We start from the raw sequence: 10648 nt of genomic DNA on the forward strand, positions 1-10648 counted from the left end.
GGTGCGCCACAAACGTCTCCCGCAGATATCCATGGGCAATGCAAGTAACAAGAGGTGATGGGCATAATTCCCCCCCGTCCTCCGCATCGCACATCACGGATGTTTGCTTTGGGCGGCAGCTCCTACAACCCAATGTTTAGTTGAAAGGGTTGGTACGCGTTCCCCACCAGGTGAGTACCAAGGACAGGCCGACCGTCTCGAAGAGCTTGGCAACGACGCTGGCACCGACGGTATCGAGGGGACGCTTTTCAGTGAAGACTTGAGCGAGGAACTACGTTTCATTGTCAGCCGGGGTTTTCTTTTTTTTTTTTGAGGCGGTGCAAGGAGTTGGGCGAAAAGAGTCCAAGAGACTGGCTTTTTGACTTGCACGCCATCAAGGGGGGTGGGGAGAAGATTAAAAAATAACTTACACCGGGAGCAGCAGTGGCAGCAAAGATGAGACCGCCGAGGTAGGCGGCGCCCTTGTAGGAGAGGGTGCCGGTGGCGTTGATGAGGGCGGCAACGCCGTACGACTGGAGGCCGGCGCCGACAAACGAGGTGCCCCAGGCGGCGGCGGCACCGGCAGCCTCCTTGGACTTGATGAACTCCTCCTTGGTGTTGGCCGACTTGGCGCGCTGGTAGGTCTGGCCAAAGACGGGCGACAGGACGGCCAGCTCAATGCCGTGGTTGAAGGCAAGGCCGACGGCAATGGCCGAGGGCTTGACGGAGGGGAGGTCTAGAGGCGAGGGGGGGCGGGCCATGTTAGCGGGTGGTCTAGAAAGAAGTCGACGATTGAAAAAGAGGGGGAGGGAGTGAGTGAGAGAAGAGAGAGAGAGAGTCGATGAAGGCATGTGCGGCCAGCTGCGCAAGCTGGGCAAGCTTCAATGCATAAGTGCTTCTGCCTTGTGAGAGCTTGCGAAGCTGTCTTTCCCCCTCGGGAGGCGGGGAGGGGAGACGACCGCAAACGTGCTCTCATGATGACGTTTTGCGCCCAGAGCTCGCACGCGCGCGCGCCACACTGAACCGCTTGATTGATCGCAGAGAGGCCTGTCGAGGGCCAGGTTGGGGAGAGAGAGAGAGCGCTTACACTGCAGAGACATTGTGTTTTGGAAAGGACGGTCCTTGATGAAGATGGATGTGTATACAACGGAATGCGATTTTCTTTGGTGTTGGTGTGGGAACAGAAGGAGAAGAGGAGAGAGAAGAATGGCAAGTGACAAGAAGGAAAGGGACGGAGCCAAGATTTTATTCGGCAAGTGTTGTGCTTCCCACTGCTAGTGTCGGTTCCCAAACAGCTCACTGGTTCAACTCTATTTGGCTTAGGACAAGGGAGAGAGGGGGGGAGTCAGGGAGATGGCAATGAGCTCTCCTCCTCTGGTCCTATTCGTTTGCGTTCTTGGGGGGGCGGAGGTAGCCAAAGCTACCAAGGTAATACAAGTAGCAGGTACTTCGGAAAGCTTGGGATTGCGACTACGATCGCGATCGCCAAACTGAGTGAGTGCGTCGCGCGCGGGGCCCACACAACTCGGAATCGGGTTCTTTTGTTACTTATTAGCTAGCTAGGCAGCTAGGCTGGTAGGTAAGGAAATTGTTAACAAGCTACGAAAACGCTCAAGCTTGCTTGTCCCACTGCGGGGAGGTGTTCTAGGCCTTGTACTCGGTACTTTGACACAGCTCGCCTGGGGCCATGCACTTTGGATGTTGTCATTCTGGCGCAATGCAAAGCTATTATTATAAGTTTTTTTTTTTTTTTCAATTCTTGTCGCAAGATGCGAAACCAGCAGACAAAGGGGGCAAGGGGGGAAGGCACGGCATGGCAGGCACAAAACCAATTCCAATATATAGACAATTGAATATACACTTCATCTTCCTGGCTTTCTCTTTTTCGTTTCTTTTTTTTTTTTTTGCGTATCTTCTTCTTCTGCTTCTTCCTCCTCTTCTTTCCATTCTCCCCAAAAATGTCATAACCAGCAAGAGTACCGCTGCCAGTCGCATCACGCCGTTCTGCATGCCCGCAGTTACTAGGGTGATGATGTCACCACTCGTCCTCGCCCCAGCTTTGCGCCACACAGCGCACCTTGAACTCTTCAGCCAACGGAATGGTATTTAGTCACCAAAAAGACCAAGCGAGAGAGACTATGCTACATGCGCCCAAACATTTGAGCCACCATTCGACAAACTGGGGCTGGTCTTTTTTTTTTTTTTGACCCGACAATTACCGCTCACATCAAAACGGTCCTCGCAGAGAGCTGATCAATGCTCACCCCATTTGTTGCATTGATTGGGACCACCGTACGGAGTAAATGGTGTCAGCTTCCTTGGTTCTTTGCAACGGTGCCTGGGCCGTTGCTGAACTTCTTCCCCCCATCATTGACCCGCCACAGGTGGCTGACGCCCAGCTCGGCCCTGCTTTGAGACGTGTGGCTCAGCGGTATCCTCCGACTATCAGATCAGCTCATCTTGGACAGAGTCCCCAGTCTCTCAACCTGTTTGTCAACAATTGCGCCAGCTCGGCAGGGTTCTGGTACCATCTTGATTCTTCCATCTTTTATTTTGCTGCTACGCTCGCTCATCCCAATGTACTTGCAGAGAGCATCCTTGTTGCTCCGCGTCTGCGCCCTCGACACAAGCCTCTAGTTGAATCCTCACTCTATCCGTCTTCTTTGCATTCTTACCCTATTCTCCCACGCCAAAGCGGCGGCGTCGAAGACGAGTAATAAAGCTCGCCCCAGGGAAGATTTTCCATATGTGGCCATGGACGAAAAAGTGGCACGCAGAGAGCTGACGAGTGCCGGCCGAGACATTGCGTCCCCTCTTGGCTCCTGATCGAATGTGCCTCTTCGTCGGTGACCACGGGCACTGGTCTTGGGCCTACGTCTATTTTCTTTATTTATTTTTTCTGGATGCAATGTTTCTTTTTTTTTCTTTTCCGTGTGTCTTGGGGTTGGCGGCGGGCACGCCTACCCTGACGACCTGTTTGACCCTGCAAGATTGAGAGTCCTCCAAAGAGCCAGCATGCAAGTATTAAACACGTCCCCGATCATCTGCTCACTATTTCTCTACAGACAGTCGTATATATCTCAACGAGACAGGATAGGACAGCATCTTCATACCCTGAACCCCATAACCAACCACAACGCATCATCTTGCCATCCTCCGACTTATCCTTGCCGCAGCGAGCCCCGCTGCCCCAAGTCCAGCTGCTCGCGATGACGATGTCTCAAGCCCAAACTTTGGTGGGCAGCGCCGCGAGAGTCCCGCGAATGACATCTATACCAACTTCACCTGCGTCCTCCGTTGCGAGTACATTTCCGCAGGGGGAGACTCTCTGCCCGTCCGCCCAGCGCTACATCCTTGGGATATAGAGCCACGTACAGTCACGTCCGACTCGTAGCGATATGATGCAAAAAAAGAAACAGACGCATGCCAGACCGCATGCTGTGAAATTTACCCATCTACAGCCAGACTACCAACGCAAACCATGAGACGTGCAGAATTAGAAACAAAAAAAGAAACAAAAATGAGGAAATGGACAAACTCCTCCTCCGTAACTTCTTCACTCTAACCTCCCTCCTCCCCTCTCTCTTCCTTGGACATAACCGACCGCCGAGTTTGCAAATGTAAAGATGAAATGCAGATAAGAAAAAAAAAGCAGCCACGAAACAGCAAACAGCGCAGATATTGCAAATTTATATAAACAAAGTGCCAACTTTCTTTTTTGCATGTGGCTGGCACCAAAGAAGATCAAAAACGCCATTTCTCCATGTGTACAGATAGACAAGTAAGTAGCCCAGTTGAGCCGTGAAAAAAAGCACCACTCCCCGAAAAGTATAGAGAGAGACAGAGAGACGAAAAAAAAAAGAGAAAGAAACAGCACCGTAACTGGAAATAGCTGGCTGACAATGGTTGAACACATCAGCGCTGTCCGCGATTCATCATACACACTGCGTCAGACAATCGTCAGCTCAAACGGGCCGCTAACCCATCGACTGGCTGTCTTCGCCTCCGCGGAGAGCCAGCAGCGCGCGCACATCGTGCACGTACTGCAGGCCTTCCAGCATCGGCACCAGGTGCATCAAGTCATTATCTGTAGGATCGTTGATCCAGCCTTGGATCGGAATGGCATTGTCTACACACTTGTTAGCACGCAATGGTCGGCTAGGGGCGTCGCAAAAGTATGCGCCTACCCTCGTGAAACAGATAGCTCAGCGGGCTATTATCCAGAATCATGACCTTGCTCAGGTCAGGCTCTACCGAGCTCAGGTCCTTGATGTATGCCCCCTGCCGGTACGTGCAGTGTTGCCGGTAGTAGCGTGCGGAGAAGAATTTGCGTTCCGACTCGAGCCAGTCAATCACCGGATCCGCATACTCCTGCACCGACGCCGTGAACACGACCAAGTTGTACCACTTGCACACCCGCCGCAGAAACTCGTCGCAGTACGGCCGCTTGTTGACCCAGTAGAGGATCGGATGTTGCGCGAGGCCCGCGTTACCGCCCCCGCCCAGCCCCAGGGAGGCCGTGTTAAGGCGCACCTCGACCATGTGGCCGCTGTTGAGCCGCCCGCCCTTGGACATGCTGTGGATCAGCGTCTCATCCAGGTCCAGGATCAGCGTCTTCTGCTGCTTGCGGGAGGGTTCAAGATTGATGTAGGATGGCTGTCGGCGAGGGATGAGCGGTCGGGGCGGCGCGGGGGCTTTAGGATACTTGGTCAGGGCGGCGTGGGGGGACGTGGGAGACTTGAGATGGGCAGACAGCTCCTGACCATACTCGCTGGGCTTGGTGCGCGGTGCGGCAGACTGCGTCTTACGGTGCTGCTTGCGCTGTCGGGTGGCGTCGTCATTGTTGAGCTTGATTCGGATCGAACGGCGCGAGGGCCCGCCTTCGTCAGAGGGCTGCAGCGACTTGGATCGGGTGTGGCGGTTGGCGGCGGACGGGGTTTGAGAGTGGTCCGAGTCTGATTCCGAGGACATGGAAGACGAGGTACCCGGGCGTACGTTGGCGGGCGGTGCGAGCATCTTATTGTAGCCAGAGGAAGAAGTGTACGTGTCGGGCGAGTCGCCATCAGCGTGCGCCTGGGTGCTTGCGTAGGCCGCCTTCCGCCTCGCGTTGGGATAAACGCCAAACAACTTCTTGAGCTGCGACATGGGGGCAAATACGTCGTTATCGTCGTAGAAGCAGGCAATCAGATAGACGCCCGGGGAGGCGAGAGTGGAGAGCAGCCAGCGGATGGAGTTGATGAGGCTGGACAGCATGCGCCGCGGCAGCCATTGCGCACGGGAGGTACGCCACGGTTCTGAGGCCTTGTCGCCTTCGGACAAGAGTGGCGTCTGCTCTGAGGGCGCCGACTTTTCGTCGTGGGATCCCTCAAAGGAGTCGGGAAAGGGTTCGGTATCATGGCCCTCGGAACCGTGGCCATCCTGGCCGTCGTGGAGCTTCTCGTCGATTCCGGGCAGGTCCAGGCTCATGGAGGTGAGACTGTTGGATCGAGAGGGTGATGCACTGGGTGCGGGCGACACGCGCGAGGTGATGATGTTGAGCGAGTTCATGGTGGGTGGCTCAAGGGCGACCAGCCATGGGCCGACGGAGCGGAGGACAAAATGTACAGGTTGCGGCCGGGGCGTCGCGCGCGAGAGAGGTTAGTATGTTTTCCTTTCTGTCAGAAGTCTCTTGCGAGATCGAGTGCTGTTGTTGCAAGCTGGCGATGGACAGTTTCAGAAACGAGAGGGTATGAGAGGCGTTTTTTTTTTCCAGTCCTTGCGTGTCGCGGAGGCGCGGATGCCTCTGGGGGCCGGATTATGCCGACGTCAAGGGCTGGCGATGTTTTTTTCCCGTCGTGCTGTGGCCGCGCAGCCGAGTCAATTCGAAAGATGGAAAAATAGCAAAGGGAATGATGAGAGACGTCAGCGCAGTGCGAGATGGATGCGCATGCGGCGGCGAATGGGAGGGCTGGAGGGGATGCGGAAACGGGGAGCAAGACAGCTGATGCGAGGGAACTTGACTCGGGTGTGGTTGAGGATTTGAGAGGAGGGAGGGGGGGGCAAGCAAGCAGCTGTCAGCGTTGGGAATGTCGGTGCGCCGTCGAGGCCGGGACGTTGTCGGTGCCAGTTCTGGATTTGGTGGCCGCTTGGCTGGATTGGGGCAGGCGTTTGGCGGAGATTCGGTAGGGGAGATGCGCTGGGGCAATGTCTTTCAGTGGCCTTTTAGCGGCCATTCAGAGGACCTGACAGGGCACCATATAGAGAGTTGGTGCCTGTAGGTGACAGTACCTGCTAAGGAGGCATGGGAGGGTTGTGATTTTGACGTGGCTTGAAAAGCGTTGATTTTTGATAACGGTTTGAGGCATGTTTCGATGATGAGAAGCACGCAGAACGCACATCTGAATGTTTTTGGATATACACAATGCACAATATCGATCCTCTCTAAATACCTAAGAAAATATGTCAGAATACATAATCGTGTCAGTGTCCATGTCAGAAAATAACCCCCTCCCACATAGGTAGGCTACCAGGACAGCTCCAACGACACGACTCGGCTCACTCGGCCCTCATTTAGCGCGCTTCACCACTGTGGCCACTGTTTCGGGGCCGCTGGATGCCTCTCCTACGGGCGCTAGAGTTCGGAACCCCCCCCCCCCCCCCCCCGCGGTAATAAACTTGTACTTATGCACCATGCACAAAGCAGCTGGCATCGATGGCTTTTGTATACAGACTTGATAGTCACTTTTGCAGTTTGATCTTTATATTTTTTTTATTTTTTTTTTACTTTTATCCTTATCCTCTTCTTCTTTTTCTTCTTCTTCTTCTTCTTCTTCTTCTTCTTCTTCTTCTTCTTCTTCTTCTTCTTCTTTTTCTTTTTCTTCTTTTTCTTTTTCTTTTTCTTCTGCGAGCTGTAGCCGTACTTGAGCTTATAATATACTCGCTGGCCGTCGCAGAAACATTTTTAGAGGTAGCATCATTGTTGCTGCTCTTGTCCCTCAACTCACAACGTCTTCTCCTGTTCTGCACAACCTAATAGGATTGCGGCATTATTGAACTTTCCAGGCTTCCCTCTAAAGATAATCATTCTCCTCAAGACTCAATGGTCTCTCTTTATGTACTTGCTCACCTCAACCGAGCAATGTCTTCCCACTCTCCTACACATCTTGCTGCCGGGTAGTGGGGCCATCGCCAACGACTAGGCGGCAGCTCAGCCGCCCTACACTTTTTTCAACGACCAAGCATCACCCGTTGCCTTTCCTCTTCCCACACCACGACTCCTAATTGTTATTCCTCCCTCTCTTGCTCTCTCCTCATAATCGAATAATACCACAGGACTCTCGGCGTCGCCTCGCTGGCCACGTCCAGCCACCATGAGCTCCCAAAAATATGCCTTCCTCCCCATGGATGATGGCGAAGTCGGACCTCAAAAGGTAGCAAAGGAAAAGAAACATCGCAGCCACCGCAAAGACCGCGACCATGACCGCCATAGAGACCGCAAAGATCGCGACGACAAATACGCCAAATCCTCCAGTCATCGCCATCGCAGCCGCTCTAAATCTCCGCGTCGCTCTCACAACGAACGACCCAAGTCATACCGCAAGCGCGAAGACAATGTCGCATTCGACGACCGCTGGGCCGATGAGGAACCTCCATCAGACGACGCCGACCACGGCGAAAAAGAATCAGAGTTTGAAGAGTCCGCCAGCAAACGAATCAAGCTAGACCGTGAGGAGCCTCCCGACGAGGACCTTTCCGACGGCGCCAGAGAAGAGCGCGACCGTCGGCGCGATCAAGAAGAACGCGAGGCATTCTCCAAGCGTCTGAAAGAAAAAGACGACTCGCGTTCCAAAAAGGGATACCGCGATGGCGAGGCGACTGCACGAAGACGTATGGGCGACGACGCTGCCGCACGAGACGCCGCTCTCCCGGATCTGCGAGAGCGCTCACGACAAGAATATCTAAAGAAGCGCGAGGCAGAACGCCTGGCGTTGCTGCGCAAACAAGTCGCCGAAGAAACAGCCGAGCTCCAGAGCGGTGTTAGGCTTTCCGACAGAGAACGAGCCGACTTTGCAAAGAATAGGGAAATTCTACGCCTAGCCGAAGAGCGACTCAAGATTGATGACCACCGCGATGGCTACGTCATGCCAGAGGACTACCTAACAGAGAAGGGCAAGATGGATCGAAAGAAGAAGGAAGAGGCTCTCTACAAGCGCTACGTGGAAAAGGACGAATACGGCCAAGAAAAGTTTGTCACGGAACATGAGGAATGGGAGCGCGAGCAGACGCTCAAAGCCAAGGCTCAGATTTCCCGACCAGAACTCGAGAATACGACATACGACTACGTCATGGACGATAGCCAGTATATCAACTGGAGTCTTGACTCGCGCATGCCCAGCGAGCGAGATAGCATGACGGCCGAGCAGCGCTTCCTCGAGCAGCAACTCGACGCCGCGGAAAAGAAGGCCCTCTCCATCCAAGAGACCCGAAAGAGTCTACCAATCTACCAATACCGAGACGAGTTCTTGGCCGCCCTCGAACAGTATCAGGTTCTCGTCATTGTCGGTGAAACCGGTAGTGGCAAAACAACACAACTGCCGCAATATCTCCACGAGGCTGGCTACACCAAGAATGGCCTCAAGGTTGGCTGCACGCAACCTCGCCGAGTCGCAGCCATGAGTGTCGCTACCCGTGTTGCTGAAGAAGTCGGCGTCAAGGTTGGCAACGAAGTTGGTTACTCGGTCCGTTTTGAGGACAGCACCAGTGACAAAACCATTCTCAAGTACATGACGGATGGTATGTTGCTGCGAGAATTCATGACGGAGCCTGATTTGGGCGGCTATTCTGCTCTCATGATTGACGAGGCGCACGAGCGTACCGTTCACACCGATATCCTGCTGGCATTGCTCAAGGACCTCTCCCGCGAACGCAGGGACCTGAAGCTTCTCATCTCTTCCGCCACCATGAATGCCGAAAAGTTTGCGTCCTACTTTGACGATTGCCCCATCTTCAACATCCCCGGTCGTCGCTACCCCGTCGATATCTACTACACCCCCGCCCCGGAGGCCAATTACCTCGCCGCCGCCATCACCACCGTCTTCCAAATCCATACCACCCAGGACAAGGGCGACATCCTCATCTTCTTGACTGGCCAGGACGAAATCGAGGCCGCCGAGCAGGAGATCGCCGAAACGGCCAAGAAGCTCGGGAGCCGCATCAAGGAACTCGTCATCTGTCCCATCTACGCCAACCTGCCCTCGGAGCTGCAGACAAAAATCTTTGAGCCCACCCCGGCGGGTGCGCGCAAGGTCGTCCTCGCGACAAACATTGCCGAGACCAGTCTGACCATTGACGGCATCGTTTACGTGATTGACCCCGGTTATGTCAAGGAGAACATTTACAACCCCGCCACAGGCATGTCCAACCTCGTCGTCGTGCCGTGCTCGCGCGCCTCGGCCAACCAGCGCAGCGGCCGTGCTGGACGTGTCGGCCCCGGCAAGTGTTTCCGGCTCTACACGAAATTCGCCTACATGAACGAGATGGACGAGTCGACGACGCCCGAGATCCAGCGCACTAACCTCAACAGCGTTGTGCTGCAGCTCAAGTCGCTCGGCATCAACGAGCTGCTGGACTTTGAGTTCATGGACCCGCCGCCCACCGAGGCTCTCATTGGCGCCCTCAACCAGCTGTTTGCCCTGCAGGGCCTCAACCACAAGGGCGAGCTGACCAAGCTGGGCCGGCAGATGGCGGAGTTCCCGACAGACCCCATGCTGGCCAAGGCCGTCATCGCCGCCGACAAGGAGGGCTGCGTGGACGAGGTTCTCTCCATCGTCTCCATGCTCGGCGAGGCGTCGGCCATGTTCTTCCGCCCCAAGGACAAGAAGATCCACGCCGACAGCGCGCGCAACCGCTTCACCGTCAAGGACGGCGGCGACCACATCACCCTCCTCAACGTCTGGAACCAGTGGGTCGACAGCGACTACTCGCCCATCTGGTCCAAGGAGAACTTTCTGCAGCAGCGCTCCCTGACCCGCGCCCGCGACGTCCGCGACCAGCTGGCCAAGCTGTGCGAGCGCGTCGAGGTGAGCCCCTCGACGTGCGGCGGCCACGCCAACCTGCGGCCCATCAAGCGCGCCATCACCGCCGGCTTCTTCCCCAACGCGGCGCGCCTGCAGCGCAGCGGCGACAGCTACCGCACCGTCAAGAGCAACGCCACCGTCTGGGTCCACCCCAGCAGCGTGCTCATGGCCGTCGACCCCCCGGAGCGCATGGTCGTCTACTTTGAGCTCGTCCAGACCACAAAGGAGTACATGCGCAGCGTCATGCCCATCGAGGCCGGCTGGCTGGCGGAGCTGGCGCCGCACTTTCACAAGAAGAAGGACATTGAGGAGCTCGAGGAGAAGAAGATGCCAAAGCGGAGGTGATGGATAGTCTTGTACGGCAATATACCCATTCAGTCATTTTTACATGTCAAACAAAAATGTCGCTCCCCGTCGCCATGCACGTGTACGCTACTACTCACCTCTACGGACTCGGGAACGCTGTCACGCTCTGCTCATGCACGGCTAAGACCCCAGCAACCAGCAGCCCTTCAGGTTCATCTTTGCCCTCTTTTCCTTGGAACTCTTTGCCCCGTACAGGTCATGCACATTCGCTTTTTGCACCATCCTTCTGCCGCCGCACCCGTCTTCTT

At 55.2% G+C, this 10648-nt stretch overlaps 3 protein-coding genes across 3 annotated transcripts; 1 reads left to right on the top strand and 2 right to left on the bottom strand.

The window, feature by feature from the left end:
* Positions 1-136: 136 nt before the first annotated feature.
* On the bottom strand, positions 137-740 carry V2A60_009575 (DUF1761 domain-containing protein; the record flags this gene model as incomplete). The annotated part of the gene is made up of 2 exons (XM_083260840.1): positions 137-271; positions 411-740. The coding sequence occupies 2 exons, from the start codon at positions 738-740 to the stop codon at positions 137-139; spliced, it is 465 nt and encodes a 154-aa protein (XP_083116966.1).
* A 3216-nt stretch (positions 741-3956) lies between these two features.
* Positions 3957-5526, bottom strand: V2A60_009576 (Nem1-Spo7 phosphatase catalytic subunit NEM1; the record flags this gene model as incomplete). The annotated part of the gene is made up of 2 exons (XM_083260841.1): positions 3957-4108; positions 4167-5526. 2 exons carry the CDS (start codon positions 5524-5526, stop codon positions 3957-3959), a joined length of 1512 nt encoding a protein of 503 aa, XP_083116967.1.
* A 1802-nt stretch (positions 5527-7328) lies between these two features.
* V2A60_009577 (P-loop containing nucleoside triphosphate hydrolase protein) lies at positions 7329-10379 on the top strand (the record flags this gene model as incomplete). The annotated part of the gene is made up of 1 exon (XM_083260842.1): positions 7329-10379. The coding sequence occupies one exon, from the start codon at positions 7329-7331 to the stop codon at positions 10377-10379; it is 3051 nt and encodes a 1016-aa protein (XP_083116968.1).
* Between the last annotated feature and the right edge of the window lie 269 nt (positions 10380-10648).

The sequence above is a fragment of the Cordyceps javanica genome, chromosome 7, assembly GCF_051103115.1.
Source record: "Cordyceps javanica chromosome 7, complete sequence".
NCBI classification, from domain to species: domain Eukaryota; kingdom Fungi; phylum Ascomycota; class Sordariomycetes; order Hypocreales; family Cordycipitaceae; genus Cordyceps; species Cordyceps javanica.